This window comes from Onychostoma macrolepis, chromosome 08, assembly GCF_012432095.1.
Source record: "Onychostoma macrolepis isolate SWU-2019 chromosome 08, ASM1243209v1, whole genome shotgun sequence".
Lineage (NCBI taxonomy): Eukaryota > Metazoa > Chordata > Actinopteri > Cypriniformes > Cyprinidae > Onychostoma > Onychostoma macrolepis.
In genome coordinates, this window is record NC_081162.1 from 22,530,571 (window position 1) to 22,552,296 (window position 21,726).

Here is a 21,726-nt window from a genome sequence, read left to right on the forward strand (position 1 = left end):
AAGAGGCTTCATTGATCTGTTGACACGGATCTGTTGCCCCCAAACCTACTTACATGACTGCCCTCAAGAAACCTTCAAGCAGTGTTCATTTTTTATAGCTTGTTTTATTGTTTTAGTCATAGTTTTTGTCTTTTTGACAAAAATGTCCTTGAAATGTAGTTATTGTAGTTATTATTAATATTTTGTCTTTTCATATTCATTCATTTTAGTCCAATTTACTCTGAATGAAATGGCATATGATTTTAGTCAATGTGAATGTAACGCAAAATTTTTGTAATTTTTTAAATTAAATTAATACTTCTATTCATCAAGGATGCATTAAATTGCATTAAAGACATTTAAAATATATTTAAATATATGTTGTTCTTTTGAACTTTTTATTTATCAAAGAACTGGTATTATGGTTTCCCCCAAAAAAAAAAAAGAAAGAAGAAGAAGAAGAATGAAAAGATAATAAGAAATGTTTTTTTCCTCAAGTCAGCACATTAGAATGATTTTTGAAGGATCATGTGACTCTGAAAACTGAAGTAATGGCTGCCATCGAAGGAATAAACTGATTTTTAAAATGCATTAAAATAGAAAACAATTTATTTTATATTTGTAATATTGAACTGTTTTTACTGTATTTTTGATCAAATAAATGTAGCCTTCTGAGCACATAAGAGATTACTGTGACGTTATTAATCTAGTAAAATATTTGTTTTGAATATTACATTATGTGTGACAAAAAAAAAAAAAAGAAACAAAAGAAACTTTTATCAAAATGTACTAACTTGCTCTTCTTGCTCCATTTCTTTCAAGATTTGTTCTGGCTCCATTCTGGTAGGTAACATCTACTTTTCACAAAACAAAGTTCCTCATTTTCACTTTGAAATATGTCATATTATGGACATTATGGAAGTTGATATTAAGCAGCTAGATGGGAATATAACAGCATCCAAAAACATGTGCTGGTGTTTTCGGCAGGGATGGCAGCATACGATGGCCTGTCAGGTCAGTCACAGCACAGGGCACTGTAGACGCTAAGCAACTGTCAGCACGTCTGAATACTGACAGATCCCAGCTGAACAAAGTAACGTATCAAATAAAGCTATGCCGATAACATGGACATGTGATGCTCTCTGTGATTTATGGATTCTGACCACCGTGAAGGGATGTAGGGATGTTTTCATAGAGAAGAGCTCTCATTCAGACTGTACTAACCATTCAGACTGCTCAGCTAATTCACTTTTGCTAGTGTTGTGAGCCTTGCGTCAACTGTTGGGTTTTTCACAGCTGTTTGTTTTTCCAAAGTGACCACAATGCATTTGAGCCTCAGTTAGAGCAGCCTGCAGAGAATCATTCAGAGAATCACGTCACGTACGCACTCAGAGATATTCCTCAATTCTTACATAACGGGATTGCTTTGTGTGAAGGAGCAGAGGGAAATTCCTCCACAAGTTATTATCTAAGGGTTTATGATGAAAAGGCATCCTAAAACAAATCCAGAGTAACATTAAAATCAGAAAAATGTAAAACAAAAGCAAATTTCCCTGCTGAAAAGACCACCATAGCTGGTCATCAGCATATGTTGTTTTGAAATCTAGCTTCCAGCACTGGATGTTGGTGTGCTGGTGTCTCTGTACGGCTTTTTCAACTAGATAACCAGCATCACCACACTGGTTAACCAGCCTCACCGACTGGTTTTGCTGGTAAGTAGCATGGCTACACTTAGAAAAATCTACTGTGGTAGTAGTACAGGTGATGATACAGTACATGATACCATTATGGTACTTTTAAAAATGTTATACTGAAATAAGTTTGGTATTAACATGGTATACTAGTCTGAGATACTTTCATAAATGTACTATTTACTACAGTGGAAAAAAAAAAATGATGTAGAAACAATTAGCATTTAGTAATTGCTAGTAAATTTTCACAATTCATTGCTGTCAGACTTTCAAAATCTTCATCATTTGAATTAATATTATAATAGATTTAATTTTAAAGCACAGCCACAACAAAATCAGAGTTTAGCACCTCTTTTTACCTTGAGATTGAGGTTAAATACAGATTTAAAATCACAACATAAAATAGTTTAATAGCTAATATACTGTTTTGAAATCAAATCTTTGCATAGCTATGACGGGAAACACTGGCATCTATAAAAATGCCAAAAAAAAAGCATAAACATAAACCCAAATAAGAAATAAAATGTGTCGTATTCTGCATCCTAAGCTCCTGAAACATTGGAGTCTCATATTTTAGAGCAATCAGTGCAGTTTGGGAAAGAAATCAATTAAATCTGGGTGTGTATGAAAATATTCAGATGTGATCGTTAACATTCACATGTAACTTCTTTTAATCAAACATTTTTTTTTCTCAGTAACTGTAACTGACTACAGTTACATTGCGTAACTCTGTTATATCCAGTTACTCCCCAACACTGCTTACAACTTATATACAACAAATAAATAAATAAACACATAATTTATTCAAATATACTATAGTGACTATTAAAACATAAAGGACCCTACCAATGAGGTTTTGGACATTTACTGTAGTAGTACATGAATTTCTGTACCACGGTATATTTCAAAGTACCATGGTATTACCACTCAATGACATTACTGTACCATAATAACAACGCAGTAACATTTTGTAAGTTACTTACAAAAATGTACCAAGGTACTACTATGTTTTTGGACATGCATCCTGGATTTAATAGCTTTTTTTGAACACGGTGTTTTGTGGAATCACCTTGCAAATACAATGGTATATGAATTTCACTAACATTAACACCACTTCAAAATTACTTGGTATTACCACACACTGACATTAGTGTACCAAACTACAGTAACATTTTTTGTAGCAGTAATACCATGGCATTTTTGTAAGAACTTTGGAATGATATGTAAATAACATAAATTTCAATATCATAGTATATTTCTGTACCTAGTAATTACATCATACAAAAACGCACTGTGCTAGTAGTGCCAATGCCAAACCAGCACTAACTAGCTGGACTGTACTAATATGGCAATCCAGCAGGGTCGGAGGGTATTTCAGAGTTGTTCACTGTTTTTTATATTATCTCACAGCACATTTTGACCTCAGAACCTCAATGAAACAAATGTTTCAGTGAAAAGACAGATGAGTCTGACAGCACCTGACTGGTGTCGTCTGATCTGTCCCAAACTGTCCTGTTCCAAATTGCCCAAGTTCACTTTTGACAAGCCTGCCAATGTCTCTCACACCCTCTCTGCCAGTCTTACACCTTAGATTCAGGGCTCAGGTGCCTCTCAGAGAGCACAGCAATTGCATAGAGAATCAAGAGAAGCCATCTGATGTCCAGAGATTTCCCTTCCTCTGGAGGACACCTTTCTGACAGACTGACATTTTCCTAATGGGACCGATGAAGGAGGTCAATGAGGGTCAGACTGAATAAATGGTCCTGCCCAGATCTCAGACACATCTAGCAAATCTGTCTGACCATGATCATGAGGCCAAAGCTGACTGCTGCTTTACTTTACCCATCAGACCCTTGCCACGGGACCCTGACTACTAAATATCAACGCAGATGAGTGCTGCTTATCAACCCTAAAGTGTCAGTGCAAGTTGCCACTTGTATGGCTGTGTTTGTAATAGCATACTAGTATGCAAACTTGTGTACAGTTTCATATACTATTCAAATACTGTTTTTAGTGATATACACTACCATTTAAAAAGATTTTTAATGTCTCTTATCTCACCAAGGTGGAATTTATTTGATCAAAAGTACAGTAAAACAGTAATATTGTGAAGTATATGCAATGTCTGGAATGACATGAAGAAACAAACTGAGACAGACTAAATCCAGAAGAACTGTGGCAACGTCTCCAAGATGCTTCAAGAAACCTACCTACAAAGCTACAGTACTGTTAAAATGTTTTAGGCACTTGTGTAAAAATGCTGTAAAATGAGGACGCTGTCAAAAAGAATGTCATAAATAGATTTTCTTTATCAATTAACATTTGGTGTGACCATCTTTTGCATCTAAATCATCTTTTGCCCTAGGTGCACTTATACATAGTTTTATTATTATTACAATTAATGGCAAAACAAATGTTTGTAAATGTAAACTGATATTTCCTACTGACACACTACAGCAAAAGATAGAAATAACTGACTTAAAACAATTTTTTAGCTGGTGAAAATACTAGTGTTCCAATAATTTTGGCCACCACTGTATATACATATAATTTCATTTTTTGCTTATTGTGCTGCTTAATATTTTTGTGAAAACCATGATTCAGGATTCTTTGGTGAATAGAAAATTTTAAAAAGCAGCATTTTCGATCCATTTAAGGCATCCTAGCTGAATAAAAGTATTTCATTTAAAAAATCTTACTGACCCCAAACTTATCAACAATAGTATAACTTGAGCAATAATCAAAAGCACTCACCTAAACTGGCTCTCTTATCTATTTGCTCACTTAATGGTTAATTTTAGTGAATCATTTCATTCAGATTGTTCATTTAAACAAACAGTTTCACTCAAATCCATATTTTATGTGAATGAATGAGATACTTATTTTTGAGTCACTGCTTGCTGTATACATCATTGATTATATAATGTGTATTATTTTATATGCAAGTATTGCTACCATAAATGCTACTTTTTGTTAGTAGGTTGGGAAGCTGAAGTGTCAGAGTAGATTCCCCGGCACTGGTAATAATACAGAACGAGTAGGTGTCTTCAAACTTTTGACTGGTATGTACTTTTCAACTTTTTTCTATGCATATATATCACTATGTCTTGGTGTTTTCAGGCCTGGTGATTAAATGATTGAAATCACAAGCACTTATATTTAATACAAGAGCACAACGGCCCAATCCAAGTGTGGGTGTGAATCAATCTCTGAGTGATTCTCGATTCTCTACAAAACACCTCTTCATGGTGGTCCTTTCATGATAGAGTTTCTGCCCACACACGAGTGATAAAGACGAAATGATCCTGATGTTGTCCTCGTGGCACCTCTGGAGCTTCCTGCATCTCACCTTCCCTCCGTAGCCTCTGTCTCTTTGCCAACGTAGGCCCAAGGACATCTCTGAGATGCGAGTTCTGATAGGCTTACACCGACCCGTTTTATTTCCGTTCGACCTTGATCTTTAGTAATGGCCTATCAGGTTCTGTGTATATTAATAAAACAGCGTTATTTCTCCAAAATCCCTTTTGCTAAATTCAGCAGCCATCCCATGGCTTCTTTGATAAGCAGTATCTCGATACATTGGAAGGGTTTCAGTGAGCATTCGGTAGGAAAGGGAAGGGGGAACGGGAACAGGAGATGCATCCAATCAACTCAAGTCTTTGCATAAATTAACATGAACCCTGGGAATCGTGTTTATTTATTTATTTCCTCCCTTACCAGGTTTAATTAAGGTTCAAGCAATGTCTTTGGGATATTTGTCTGATGGAACACAAGCCCACCCTCCCGCTCTCCTACCGTTTCCAAATCCGGTCCATCTACTGGGACGCCTATTTGTGAACTCTTTCTACTGTCTTGTTTCTCACGTCAGATTGCAGCAAACTGGAGCAGGGAGGAGAAAGGTGAGGATAAAACGCAAGCCTTATCTTTTCACATATTAGCGTTGCAGAAAAAAAATAAAAATCTTCACAGGGAGAATGATTGGGTCTCATTATGTTCACCGACACGTGGCGTGCCGTACAGCACGATGCCTCCTAAACATTACATTTTAGTGGCAAATGGGCTGATCAAGAAGATTTTTCACGAATGTCATCAAAGCAGCAGGAAGAAAATAACTGAGGAATATGTTTTCATTGTTCAGTCAGGCTATTTTTAGATGCGTTCTGCAGGAATATGAGTTAGTAGTATCGCTGGCACTTCGGATGAAAAGGCAAACATCATTATCTGAGGCACGTAACATCTCCTGGCAAACAAGCCACAAAATAAAGAGGTAAATAGGGAAATTAAGAGCGTACCTTAATTGCTTTAAACAAGTAACACTTCATCTTCCTCAATTAAGGATTCTTGGCCCATCTTATTATAGGCTATTAGCACTGATTATTAGCGCATGCTTGATGATGGAGGAAATGGGCCGTGATGCAGGAGGCGTCACCGGTCGTAGAGTCTGATCTGATTATCGTGCCCAACACCCACCAACCCCGCAGACTCTATTTAGACGAGTATTCGCAGGGCAGGCCATCAGGGAGGCCGTGCCATTTTTATTATTCAAATGCTGCTGAAACGCATCCCAATATTGTGGAATGAATAAAATATCCCAGGACGATTTTCCGCTGGGTATTAGCTTAACATTTCCACTCCAGCGCTCCTCTCATTGTGAAACACTGGAACATCAGTCAGCACTCTGATAGGCTGCTTTCTGCTTGTCCATTTGTCTACTTAACCCATCCCAATCCCTGTCGCCGTTAAAACAATTTCCTCTCTGACATACCAGAATAAGTATTGATTGAGGGTTTGCATTACCGGAGGTTTGGGCCATGCATTGATCCCCCTTCACTGCTGGACATTTTTATCATAGCTGTGCGTGCCAACTGATCACTTTAATGTATAGAACAACTAGTTTGATATATGCCAAGATGCTTCTCTATGGACATTTATAAAGACGGATCAGCAGGGCTCACAAGTTTTCTGATATTAAAATATGCACTTATGTAGATTTATATGGTGCACAGAAAACATTATATAGCCCTCCTACTATTTGGGAAATAATTGTAATGTTTTTAGAGGTCTGTTATGTTTGTCCACATAACTTGACAGAAGCATCTAGCATTGGTGATCAACTGACTGAACAAACATGCAAGCAATCTTAGATTTTGTGGCTACTTGTTGAACATTGTTACCTAATTAATATTCAAGAGCCAAGGTGACAAATTTTATCCTCTATCTGGTATTAATTGCTAGAACTTTAACAGGTTTTTTTTTCTAATTCATGCATTAGTTGACCTACAAATTCCAGGACCAGCAGCACTAAAATCGGCGAAAGTGAATGCCTTTTTGATGTGCATTAAGATATGCATGCACGCATGCAATATTTATCAAAACAGTTAAAAAATGATATCTGATGAAACCTAAAGCATTGCCAAGTTTCAATGCCAAGTCAGCGTGGAAGATCTTCAAGGCCTTGCAACTCCAGAGTATCTTCATGAGACCCAAATTTATCAGTCCTACCAAGATGAAGGTTTGATGCATTCATATTTCATAAGGTTATGTGAAACGACCACCCTGGAAGGTTGGGTTCGTTCTCTACTTCCAATGATTTCGGTTCAGAAGAGCAGAACGCTGCAGGTTGGCGCATGTGCGCTGGACAAATAGATGTCCGAAAAGTGTGAGAAACAATAAAACTGATCAGCTTTACTCATGAATATTAGTGTGATGTCAAATTTATTTCTTTGAACTATGATTAAACAAACTTAAACTCCTAAAATATGATTTTCTCCTGTGTTCTGATACCTTTCTCCATCTTTTCTCATCATTTTTCTACTTTTTCTCTCAATAAAATGACAGAAAAGCCTGAAAAATGTAACAAACATGGTGTTGTGCATGATTACCTTGCTGGTATGTCGATATTGGAGATGGCGTAAAAGTACTTGAGCAGGTTGTCTCTTTGTACGTATGTTCCTCCGAGCGCCGGTCTCAGCAGTCGAAGCCGCAGGTTTGTGAAGGTGAAAAAGTCTCGGAGGCCTTTCATACTCTCCATGCGTGTGTACAAGTTGTCCATGTTTTGCAATTTTGTCCCAGCAAATATGGCAAAGCGTTCCCGGACCTCGAACCGCACATTCTTCTCATTCTTGGAACCGACCCAGCGAGAGTATTGCTCGGTACATATGACTCTAGTCACGTTCGTGGCCGACAGATCCTGCACCCTCTTTGGCAACATCCCGAAGGCGTCCATGCAGTCATCAGCGTAGTACTGGTAAGGCTGCCAGGTTCGTCCATAATTCAGGGACTTGTCCAGCACCATTATTGTGGGCCGCCCGTACTCAAAGGTTATCTGGATGTCATCTGTTAACTCCAGGCTTTTGTTCCAGGATAAGGATATGTTGGCCAGAAGAGGCTCAGGATAACGACTCCATGTTACAGTCTGCCAGTACGTGATAAGTCCGGTTCGCTCGCGATCTTGCATCAACTCTGGAGGATGGGCGAGTTCTTTGGTGGAGGCATCACATTCGTCACTACACAGATATGGGTTTTCCTACAGACAAAAGGAAGGAAGCAAGATAAAAGGTCAAATAAAGAGTGGTACCAAATTAAGTAAGGATAATGAAATAATAATAAAAAGAAACATATATGTAATATTAAAACATACAGGGTTTGCTCTATGATTTTATAGCAAAACACTACCGTACAAAAGTTTGAGATCAGTAAGGCTTTTTTTTTTTTCAAAGAAATTAATATTTTTATTTGATAAGGATGCATTAAATTCATCAAAAGTGACAGTAAGTATGTTTATAATGTTACAAACCATTTCTATTTAAAATAAATGCTTCTTTTAAACTTTCTATTCAATAATCTTGCATAAAAATGCATCACAGTTTCCACAAAATATTAATCAGCACGACTGTTTTCAACACTGATAATTGTAAAATGTTTCTTGAGCAGCAATTCAGCATATTATAATGATTTCTAAAGGATCATCAGCTTTGCCACCATTATATTTTAAAAGATAATAAAAAATAGTTATTTTAAATTTGTAATAATATTTTTGATCAAATAAATGCAGCCTTGGTGAGCATAAGACTTTTTTTCAAAATCATAAAAAAATCTTATACCAAAAAGCAGCATATATAAATATATAATATATATATATATATATATATATATATATATATATATATATAAACAAACATATTAAAATGTATATCTCATTCATTTTTAAAAAGAGGCTTTTCTTTAGCTATTCATATTAAAATTTTTGATCAAATAAATGCAGTCTGGGTGAGCATAAGAGACTTCTTTCAAAAACATTAAAAAAAAAACTCTTATTGACCGAAAGGTAGTGTATATAAATTTGAAAATAATATAAAATAAGCATTAAAATGTATGTCTCATTTATTTTGAAGAAGTTTCTTTTGGTTCATGTTTTATATCTATCTGTCTAGACAGGTGACCCGTTTCCAAAGTTCCCATCACTACTGTAATTTCAGGGTTTGAACCTTTGCCCTACTGACACACCAGGTGTACGGATTAGCCTACAGATTGCCATCTGGTCACCCTTGAACCCTTAATTCCCTTGTAAGTAAGCAACAGACCTCGCACAACAAACATTTGAGGAGTTAAAAGTCTCAGCACATACTGCAGCCTCTAAAACTGACAGATCGATGTCCAGGGATAGTTATTGTTTTATAGCCGGCACACTTGAATGTTTCTCAGGCCAAGTGTCTTCATGGACCATTAGCTTCCATTAAGAAATAATTTGAGCTACCTGTCCCAACCATCTGGAGTACCTTAACACTTTGATCCGTAACCAGGGAGTACCTTAGCCTAACTCAGCCCTCTGACTCAATCCTGCCGTCTTTCTCCGTATCGAACAAATCCAGTCCAACTGCTGTGGCAGGTGGTTCTTAGACTAAACCTCGGCTATCCTCGCAGGAATGGCGTCATGTCTAAAGAGCAGTGTGGCTCTAAGAGAGTTCGCCCACTGCTTAGCAGCAGGAACCGGTGTCAGTAAACAGACAATACGATGCTTTGGCCTCCTCCGGTAGACATGTGTGGTTGTTTTGGCTAATGTCACTGGAGAATTCACAGCAGAACTTGAGACAATGACTAATCATTCCTGTGATCAGTTCAGAACAATTACACAATTTATTAAGAAAAAGAACAAATTGTGAATACATATGAATGGATTTAGAGGACAAGGGTACACTTTATATTTTTGTTTTGTATTTTTATTTATAAATATCATATATTAAAATTTTTTGCTATGACATATTTCAACATTATTACATCAGTATTTTTTTAATTGATTTTTGATTTTTAATTTTTTTAAACGGTTTGTGAAATAATTTAGTAAACAGATTGTTGTGAATTTTACTAATTTATAGGGCTGCCCCCTAATAGTCGACTAAACGTTAGTCAAAAAGAAGAGGCTTGGTCAACCAAAATTTTATTAGTCACTTAGTCACAGAAAAAATATCCACAGGTAGTAGTGAGTTCACGCAGTCCGTGACAGACAGAACGTTAACAGCTGGTCTTTGTGGTAATACAGTACATCGGGCAGGACATCCAAACGCTCGCCTGCCATTCATCGACCTCAAATATGGCTTATCATCTGAAAGATGTACGTATTAGCAACTTTACATGACCGCTTAATCTAATGTTAACCTAGAAAAATGTGTGCTATTGAAGTGTCTGTGCGGAGTGTGGAAACTGAACAGTAATAGCGCTCACTGCAGGACAGATGGAGGCGTTCACTTGCACTTAAAATACTCTGTCATTTTTGCTCATACGGATAAGAGTAATACATCTTTCGAATCTGTAAAGACTCTATGTTTATTTGTGTGCACACAGTATAACAACGAAACGTTGTGCTTTTGTAAAATAATGAAAGCAAACAGGATGCGCTTTTTGCCGTCTCTGTCTCTGTGAACTTGAGCGCAAAACTCTGTGTATAGACACAGAAACATATATTTATATATTTGTAAATTGGTTGCTATGAGCTTTACTAACATTTAGTTTTTAATTAATCAATTAAATAATATTTTATAATATCAATAATATTTAATTATTTATTCAATATTTAATTAAAATGTTTAAATATTTGGCTCAAATACTTTTGAAGTTTAAATATGTTCTAAAAAAAAACAATAAACAAAGACTGTAATATGCTGTGTTTTTTTGAGGACAGACTATGAAGCACAAGAACCAGCATCCTGGAACAGCAGTGAAGTTTTTCCAGAATCCTGTGATTCCTGTGTCACTACTTGGATCTTTACCTAATGTGACTTCACCGACCCCATGTCAGCTTAGGAACCACAGCAAACTATTTAGCCTGAATGTTGCTAATGCAGACGCTACAATTGTCACAGAATCTGATAACATTAGCATTTGACTTCCGCTGAGTCTGACCTTCGTCATTAGCATCACACACCTTTCAATGGGAATTCCTGCCCTGTCTGTATATAAGTCTGTTGGTATTGCACGTTTAATATATACTTCAACCTTGCCTGGGAGAATCCACATTGCACTGAGGATCTGTTTATAGGGGCTGACCGAGAAAGAAAGATGGATGTGTGTTCTTAAAATAAACAAGATGAATCAGGAGATTTTGTTAACAAAAATGGGGCTCGGATAGAAAATGTTGCAATGTTTCATAAGAGCAGTCACTGTGGTAGTATGAAATGTTCTGACCACGGTTAACAAGCTGTGAAGAGCAGGTACTACACTCGTGGAGTCCGGACCGACCGCTAGTCTTGTACCTGGAGAAGTGGCCCTCTTTTTTCTGCGGCGTGAGTTAATTACAATGAAGGCAGCTCCCTCTGGACATCCAGTCATATAACAGCTGGCGCTGAACAGCTTCAGAGGGATACAGTCGCCTAATTATACCAGCCAGAAAGTGACTTGCACAAGAGTTTCAACTGTCCCAGAGAGTGCCAGAACAGGGCTTTAATATGCAAATATATTATCAAACCATTTTTAGCCTATTTAGTCAACTTAGTAATGTTTCTGAAGTTTAATGGATTTGGAGGGCTTTTCAAATGCATTTCAGATGTGTTTTCAGACTGTTTTTATGCTTGGTTTGATCACTGAATGAGAGTTTGATTTCTAGGTGGTAGAAATTATTTCAGTGCTGCCAGAATATTCTCAGTCCTCCTTTCACCCAGGCATGCATGGGCCCATGGGAAGAGTCATGAACATAGAGATGTGTCTCTGTCACACATCTAGATCCAGACCGAACTCAGTGAATCCCCTTTCCAGTACCCCAACTCCATGCTCATCATGAACAGCACAAAGACCCCTAAACATCTGCGCAAGCATATAAAAAGAGAGAACTAGAGGGGGAAGAGAGGAGCACAACAGGCAAAATGAGCTGAGAGCCATTTATAATTTAACATCATGGAAGTTTATTTCTGCCACGGAATAAAAAAATAAAAAAGGTTATTGCGAGCCATTTCCAGTTATTTGATCAGAATTCTGACTTTTTTCCTCACAATTCTGAAAAGTCTGAATTATGAGATGTTAACTCACAACTATGAGTTTATCACTTGCAATTCTGAGGGGAAAAAATCTGTATTTTAAGATGCAAACTTGTAATTGCGCGTTTATAACTTGTAATTGAGAAATATAAACTTGCAAAATCATTATTTCAAAATGTAAACTTGTAATTGCAAGCTTATAACTCGCACTTAAGAAATATAAACTTGCAATTAAACCTTTGCAAAGACCCGTCCCCCTTCGTTACTGTTGTCCTACAAGCGATTGCCTCTCTCACACCACACATCATGTTCATGAAAAATACATTGCGGAGCAAAGAGATAGCTGACAACGCACCAACAGACAAGACAGAGCAGGTTACTTTTGCTATAAAACGAAGTCTCAGCTTTCAATTTTTGTAATTTTTTAAAGAAATTCAGACAATAAATATCATTTTGTGGCTTTTTAATGTGTCGTGACAGATCACTGTAGCGCCTCAGTCCAAGTGGCACATGAACCGATCATCTCTTCCTCTTTACCAGTTAATAGCTAATAGCATGAAATAACTAATACTAATAGCACGAAATTAACATGAATGAACATCAAAAGGTATTTTGTTTCAACCGTGGAAAGATGTTGAAGCACACCATTTTGCAAGTTCAAGTCCACTGACATTAATATATTCTCCTGTCTGGTTTGTTTGTCAAACAGAAATGGCAGATTCTACGTTATGATTGGTCAGATATCCTGTCAATCAAACTCCCTGCGAAGGAACAATTCTGAAAAAAAGTCAAAATTTATAATTCACAATTCTGAGGGAAAAAATCGAAATGGCAAGATCACAGTTACTATTTTATGACTCAAAATTGTGAGAAATAAAAGTCAGAAATGTGAGATGTAAACTCCCAATTGCAATTTTATAACTTGCAGTTGTGAGATATAAATTTACAATTCTGAAAGAAAAATAGCAAGAATTGCAAGACGTAAAACAAAATGACCAGATTTATGAAACTAAAGGACTTTTTCAGTATAGTACTCATTAAAATATCTATGCATTATTATCCACAAAATAAAAAAATGTCATATGCCAGTTTGACTGTGTTTGAAGTATTTGTCCGTATGGATTTACCATCAAAACTACACACACAGAATGGCACTCCTGTCATCTGTCTTCAGCGGAACACATTGCAAGTGAAAGCGAGCTGCTTGCAGAAGGCAATTTATTCAGAGACAGACAGCTTTGAGAAATGCATTACAGTCGATAAGTATGACTGAGCATGTGCAAAGATGCGAATTATACCTGATCAATAACGGTTTGCTTATGCAAGTCAGAATGCTTTCATAACATACAGTACTGCCGTTTACGTGAACCACCTTTAAAGCCGCTTTGAGAGAAACTGCATTGACATCAACCAAATGAGCCATATTTTAGTCTGTGCCAAAAAGTTTCTTTGAATTGTGATTACTGATTATATGTGATTATATATTTTAATCTGGAGAAATTATGTTTTTTTTTTGATGCAGTCAAAAAGGACAGGGCCAAGAATGAGCGTGCTGTTTTTGAAACAACTAAAGAATGCAATATGAGGAATGCAAATTACTACATGAAGATTTGAAGAATCCCCAAGACCTGAGGCGGCATGAAAACAGGCAGATGGGGGATTATTGCATGTGGACACATGGGGACAAACTCGACCCCCTTTGGGAGTACAGGATGGGGGAGGATGCGCTTTGGATTCATGGAAAATTCATGAGAAATGGCAAAAACTAAGCAGCTACAAGGATTTTTCTGTGACAAACAGACAATTCATTGTCTAACTGTAGGAGTGATGTTTTCCAAACGCAGCTAGAGAAAAAATCTGGACCAAATGTTTCGGTTTTCCCATGGTGCATTGCGAGAGTGTGCAGTTACTCTACCTGCTATATTTAGTCCTGGCTGTTAATGTGTTGCTAAAACGGGCCAATAGGATTACTCCTCATATGGCTGTACTTCTAAAGAGAATGATTTCATTCAAATAGTATGTGTGAGGAGGATGATACACAATGGAGGCTTTGAATCTCGGTCTATGTTCAGATATGTGCTGTATACAGCAATGGGTCATCTTTCTGCTTAGCTAAGCTGAGATCCTTCCTCCCTCCCCATCCTTTATACTCTCTCTCTCTCCCTCATTAGCTAGCGCTACATACAACCAGAGCTTCCAGCGGTAGCTAACATCATGCAAGAGAAAGAAAGAAAAAAAGCAAGGCGCTGAGTAAAAATGCAACGGCATCTCCTGTGGGCGCTGAGTGACTGAAATTTCCTCTAAATCTTTAATGAGCCGGAAAGCTTCTCCAAAGAAAGAGAAGTTGCCAAATCTAGAGGGCTTACGTGGATCAATTAACTCGCTTTCAATGTGAAGAAAAAAAAGAATGGTGATTGTAAACACAGTTCAACAGGCTTAACAGAGTGCCAGACTCACTATATCAAATATATGCTTTGTGTGCCTCGTTAAATTAAAATAAACCTGTTGTGCTTGTACCTAAATGTGCCCTAGGAACAAAATAGCGTCTGCAAAATTATGCAGAAAATAAATCAGTAGAATTCAAAACTCATTCACATGATGTTACTTTTGTTTCTGCATGTTTGATATATTTTGGCAAAATTGCTAGTGTTTTTTTTTAATAGGCCTGCCCACATATTTAATTGTATATGTCAATGCATATCTGTAATGCATATGTAATGCGTAATATATACACACTGTCTATGTGTATGTATATATAGTTTTTTAGTACATGTATTGTATATTTTAGTTAATTATGTTATATATTATTATGCATTTTTTTCTATTATTCATATTATTCACCATTGCTGCCTATATACAAAAATATAAAAACAAACAGAAAAACAAAATCTGTCAATTCATATCTGTGTAACAAGAACTTTTTTTCTTTTTTGTATTTTATATTTGTACGTTTAATTTTATACATAGGTTACATGGAGAAATGACAGCTCACAATATATAATATATATGTTACATAATAGAATGAACTAAAATACACAAGAAGTCTGGTTAGGCCTATATATATATATATATATATATATATAGAAAAAATAAGAATAAATAATCTAGAGCGACTTTTCTTTTCTTTTTTGTATAGGCCTGTATGAGGTCTTGTATTTTTTTATTACATGCTATTATATAATATTGTGTGCTATCATCTTTCCATGTAGCCTCCATTGCTTCGAAAGTATTACAGTAGCAATAAACGATTCACCTACAACTGCTGAGAGTCACAGGCTTCCTGTCAAGGACGTCTCATGCTATTAAATCTCCGGAGTTGTATCTGTAAACAAACGTGGATCACTTCTCTTTAACACTGCTGCTTTAAAACACACTGTGACTGCAGGCACAGGGAGCTATTCTCACATGGAGCAAGTTTGATCTTGTGAATGCCAGAAGGTCTCCTCAGTTTAAAGTGCCTGGCCCATCATGCCTCCCTCCCTCTCGCTCAACATCTGAATGCAGAGCAGGCTGATCAGTGGATGAACAGTCAGCTTTTATCGATCTGAGAAGAAAGTGCTGACAGGGAAGGACATGACTACACCCTTCTCCTAAAACTCATCTCTAGTTTCTTCTGCTCAGTAAGCCGTCTCAGGTCGACATGGAAAAATATTCCGTAATCAGTATGCACGAAATACACGCCCTTGTGTCAGGTTATTGTATGAATAGCAGATGAGGACAGAAAGTTTCATGTGGTGCAATATAGAAAAAACAGGAAACTTGCAGGAATTGTGGCCAATTGTGATTTTTGGTAAATAATTGACAGTGAATAGCTAGTGTAGCTGTGTGCTCTGAATGTTTATTTCAAAAGAGTCAATGTTTTTCACCAAGGAATTATGTCAGTGAATATTGTACATTTTCTGAAAAAAAAACAGAAAAAAAAAACAGATATATATATCATTATATTTATAATAGATTAGAATACCATTTAAATGTTTAGGGTTGGTAAGGTTTTTTTTTTGGAAATAATTATGCTCACCAAGGCTAAAAAAATGTTTATCCAAAAATCTGTAAAAACAGTAATGATATAAAATATTTTTTACAGTTTAGTTTTCTGTTTTAATATATTTTAAAATGTAATTTATTCCTGTGATGCAAATCTGAAATTTCAGCATCATTACTCCAGTCTATTTGGTGTCCAAATTCTTACTATTTGTAATTTGATTTTAATTTAATATTATATTATGTCTTGTATACTTTATATCATGCTATTATATTATATTATTATGCTATTATATAATACAATGTGCTTTCATATTTTCAAAATTGTATTATATTATATTGTAAAGAATCATTTGTGTGTCATCTGCATGTATTATCGATGTTTTGAGATTATCCTGGCAGATTTTTATACATTTTCTGGTCATTGAAATTTGATTTGAATTGTACTAAATTCTGAGTAAATATTTTGTGAAAAGTGCTCTTTTAATTTTAGCAATTTGTTTAGCATTTGCTTTGGTTAATGGTAGAAATGCACAAAAATACAAAATTTTTGCCCGAAGTTTTGCCCTGATTTATAATCTCGACAAGTTTACGCTATAGTTGCCAAAAATCAGAGCCAGTCTGCAGATTTGAGATTTGAACACAAATGCCAAATTTACACTGCAAATGTGGCAAGAAAATGATTCTGAAGTGGCATTTAAGTATCTGTTTAATACTGCTCAAAGGTGGCATAAATGTATTTATGCATGAATTGCAACTGTATGCCTTGATACTAGGGACTGGGGTGGATCAGAGTAGGTTTAATTAAGGGTGTATTCACACCAGGAAAGTCCGCTAGTTCACTTGCTTTGGTCTGGACCAAATACAATGTTGATTTTTATTTTTATTTTTTGGTGCGGTTCGCTTTCACACTGCCCTTTTTGCAAGTGAACCAGAAATTGTAAACAAAACCACATGTGTGCTTAAGGTCATCGATTCATTGGTTCATTCATTCAACCATACCAGAGTTTTTCGTTTGGAAGCGGACCGAGACCACCTCTTCAGCTGGGTCTCAGTACGGTTGTTTGGTGCGCACCCGAGTGTGATTTCTGTATTCACACCTGCCCAAAAGATCCACACCAAGAGGGGAAATGAACTTGAGTTCGATTCAGTCGAACCAAACAAGACAGGTGTGAATACACCCTAAGTCTGGCTTTAATGTGTCATTGTATCTTTACACTGAATTTTGAGCTGGCACAGAGTAGCCTTAACTTATCTGTGTAAAGATGCCTATATTGTTTTCATCTCAAGGACTTGAAAGTCTGGTAGTGTGTGATCGTTATTCGTTTAGAGAATGATACCCAGTTTTTCCTCTGTAACTGTTTACAAAGTGGGTGTATATGATGCCTAGTGCTTAAAAATCTGTTCAGATTCAGCCCTAAATCGCATAGAAAACCCCAGCAATGGCCTTAGACCCAATCTGAAAGATCGAGGGACAGGTATATCTCAAGCTGAAAAGATCCCGGTAACAGGGCGACCCATAACGGTTAACCACCATTTGTGGTCTGTGACATTTTTATAGCCTTCCTGCAGGTTACAGCAAAAGAACTGCAAGCTTCAAAGAACTGTATCCTTTCTTTCACGCTGAATCTGAAAGTCATGAACTCCTACTTTTTACTCTTGACAACTAAATCCATCACTCTTGAATCACTATGCCTTTGTAGTACATTTGCCTCTTGAAAAAAACGATTTTGGTGACTGAATTCAGACTCTGTTCACAGTCCAGCTACGCACATGCTCGGTATATGCTGAGAGAATGATGTCATTGAATGAGCAATGTCTGTTCCGCCCCCTCCACGGCATCCTGTCTTTTATCCACACAGTCTAAATGTGTGAATTAGCACCCCGTCAGAGGCAGCGCTCCGTCTCCAGCCTCATGCGTAGTGTCAGTCCAGCTGGACAAATCCTCTATCCGATTATTGTGCAATCAAGCTCTGGCTAAATTCCCAAAGCATCTCTGATGGAGATTAACTTTGGCTACACTCATACCTCACCAACCTGACAGAGGGCCTAAAGTTCACCCCTCTAAACACCGATGGTATAGAATGGATAATATTTTTATGCTTGTGATTGCCCTAATCTCTCTTCCCAAGTATGTCGCGGAGTATCCCGAATGTGGTGTCGATCGGTCACCAGATGTGTCCTGGAAAGTCGTAGATTGTTTGCGCCCTCACGCTCGGTGCTAAACCTGAGTTGATTTACACAGATAATCCTGCCGTGGCTGCTGTCTCGTGCGTGGAGGGAAACTACACTGAATAACAGCTGTGTGGGCAAATTTACACATCGACTCGGGCTGTGTTGACTCTCTGAGTAAACACATTGTTAATGGCCACATGTTGCAGATTACTGCATAATCTGTGTGTAGACATATCAGGGTTACTTGGAGACTTTTTAGCATTCTTGTGTCAGATCTTACTGTAATATTAGATCTCTAGGCTTTCTTTTATCCTCTCCTACCAAAAATAAACACACTCTAACTATTTTTATCCTATTATTCGTCTTTTTAAAGGGACAGTATGCCCAAAAGTGAAATTTTGTCATCATAATCATTTTAATATCATTCAAACCTGTATGAATTTTTCTTCTGTGGAAAACAAAATAAATATCTTCCCATTCACTTCCGTTATACTTTTTGACTGTATAAAGGAAGCAAATGGGAACCGAAACTATTTGGTTACCAACATTTTTAAAAACTGTGTTCAACAGAAAAAAGAAAGTCATAGAGATACATATTTTTTAACCATACAAAGGAAGTGAATGCGAACCAAAACTGTTTGGTTACCAACATTCTTCCAAATATCTTCTTTTGTGTTCCACGGAAGAAAGAAAGTCATACAGGTTTGAGGTTTATGAGAGTGAATAAATAAAATTTTCATTTTTGGGTTCGTTTCTGTCCCTTTAAAAGATTTTGATACACTGACTCACATCTAAATTCACAATAATAATAACAATCACACAGTGTTAAAGGCATAAATGTGATGAATTTGCTATGAAGCTTCTGAGGTTCCGAAAATCCATCAAACTTGCAATATCATAAATAAACATGATTGCAAACTATATTTGCATGGAAACACAAGCTGTTCCAGTGGAACAGATGTAACTGACAAAGCAGCAGAGCCAAAAGCGATCCAGTCCAAACTCACCAGAGTGCAGAACCTCTCCGGTGGATTCCCACATGTGATATCGGGAGGCTCCACTCGAATCTGCATGTACTCCTTCATGGACATGGGTTTGGGCTGGCAAGCATAATATTCCCATGTTGGTCCATCGTCTGTGCTGACCAGCGACTTACAGATATCGTACTGGCCGAGAGTCAGAATAATGCACTGTAAGAGCAGGAGCGCCTGTGAGAGCATGGCACTGGATGGGTCCATGGGCATGAGAGAAAGGCAAGGGGCGCCACAGCTATTAGGTGTATCAGCATGGAAATTATTTAGATTGTGAAATTTCTAATATCCATCATGGTGCCAAAAGGGCAGAGTCTGGTCCTGTGTGTGAGTTAAGGTAAAATGTGTTCCCACTGAGGTGTAATTTTTAGATCTGTTGTGACATCTTGAAAATTCAATGTTCAATTTCTATACGTGGAAACTGACTTCAAGCCCAGGGATGAATGTCACATTCAGTGGTTCTTGCACAATGAGAAGATGCCTGGTGTCAGAGTCCAGTCTAAGATTCATCTGTGATGAGAATAGCTGTTTCATTTCTGATGGGTTTCCTAGGAAATGGGGAAAAAAACAAATGGAAATAAGTAACATATATTCCACACAGTTACCTAACATACAGTAAAATATATTTTAAAAGACAATGCATGCAATTGCATTATGGTTTATGAAGAAAATGTACATTTAGCAAGGCATAATGTGTACGTTAAAAATAATATTTTGTCAAAATGGTGGATTTTATTATAAAGTATGGAATGTCTTATGTTTTAAATGAAATGTTATGTTATTTAAGGTTTATTGCATTTTTTTTCATGCTGCTCTGATGGTGTTTGTTGTGTGAGTAATAATGTGCCTTGTTTTAAGTTTTCACAGTTGCTTGAGATATAGCCTAGGTTACGATTACTTTTAAAGTCACCATGTGGTATTATATTGTGCAGCTGTGTTTTTATCAGCACATTTTACAGAAACAAACAAAGCCCTGCTTGGTTGGTCAATTACCATTATATTATGTAGGCTATACAGTTAGGAAATGTAACGTAAACAGACGCCATTATGATTAAAACACCGTCACTGTATTTTACGACAAAATTCTGCCAGTTTTTCCACCTCAAGTGTATTAATTCTTTTTGTAATAATGTAGCGAACTTTTAACGCAGTGCTTCGAAAACCTGCCACTTTCTCCAAGTGCATTATAAACTTTTACTTTTCGACTTCGCAATGGAAATCTTTTTTGTATACTTAAAAATGTATATGCTTAAGTAGGTCATCCGAAAGGGACACGCTTCAAAATAATGCGAATAAATAAATTCTGTTATGACGTAACATGAAATGCGCGCAAAATATTACGCAATTGTATAGTGTTTATCTAAAAACAAAACGGCGATTAGAAATGCAAATGAATAACTAAATAAATGAGCAAATTAATTGTTAGAAAACTGAGCAAACAAGTTTAGTTAAAAGCACTTTCCCAAAAACATCCGTGAATTTGAATAGACTATAACCTATTTCTCTTTAGCTAAAGTTACGTGAATTCATCAAAGAGCATCTTCTGAAATGCTGCCAATGTTCTGAGCGCTTATTATTCAATGACCAAAATACTTAGACTAAATAGCCTAAGTAACGCACTTGAGTAACCTTACCTTGGTTCCAGAGATCAGCACCTTTTACTGTTCCCAGATGAATTTCTTCTGTATAAACTCTCTCTCTCTCTCAGTCAGTTCCCTGCCATATCACTTGAGATGGATGAGAAACACATGCACACGTTACTCCTCTCCGTAGATCACAGCAAACGCTTTCTCCTTCGTGCTTTCTTCGGCTGCCACGTAGTTTGTTGGAAAGCATTCCAGATAGATGCCCTACATCCAGGCTGCTCCGAAGCGAATCAAGTATTGCCTGAAAAACATGCATTTAAAGTTTCTGTTCCTGTCCCTGCCTTCATTGATGCCTCTGTCCTGTGAGCTCAAGGACAGACTTCAGAGTACTACTCCTCCCATTCCCATCCTGTCTTATTCCATCCGCGCACCTGCTCCATTCACTCTGCTGTTCCTATCTGTTTGCGCATCGCAATATCTGACTTTCATTTGTCTTTTGCAGACCTCGATGAAAATACTTTTGGCCACTGCGAACTGCCTGCCTTGTCTAGTCCAACTAGTGTGGAGCAGAAGTTTATCTACGGGCTTGAAGAGCTGAACCGTCCCAGCAGCAGATGAGGCAGTCCGCCCCGCTTAAAGAGACAGATCAGAGGCTGAGGATTTCCAATCTCCTCTCACAGCGTAGGCTACTATATGTTAACCAAGTCAAACCCTTACGGAATATAGCCTACCATAGATACCACAGGCTGCAGTAAAACTGTGGTAACTTGTATAGCCTAAATAGGCTAAATAAATGAATAAATAATAACGCATAGGC

The 21,726-nt window shown here is 37.0% G+C and overlaps 1 protein-coding gene across 2 annotated transcripts in view; it reads right to left on the reverse strand.

The window, feature by feature from the left end:
• LOC131545721 (netrin-G2-like) overlaps nt 1-21,595 on the reverse strand; it is a 65,598-nt gene extending 44,003 nt beyond the window's left edge. The window contains exons 1-3 of one of the 2 annotated variants that reach the window (XM_058784798.1): nt 20,958-21,595; nt 19,300-19,871; nt 7,553-8,196 (exon numbers count right to left, since the gene is read on the reverse strand). In XM_058784798.1, the coding sequence (XP_058640781.1) occupies nt 7,553-8,196; nt 19,300-19,536 (881 nt within the window). In that variant the 5' untranslated portion in view covers nt 19,537-19,871; nt 20,958-21,595. The remainder of the gene's footprint in view (nt 1-7,552; nt 8,197-19,299; nt 19,872-20,957) is intronic. The other variant, XM_058784797.1, reaches the window with a different exon arrangement.
• Between the last annotated feature and the right edge of the window lie 131 nt (nt 21,596-21,726).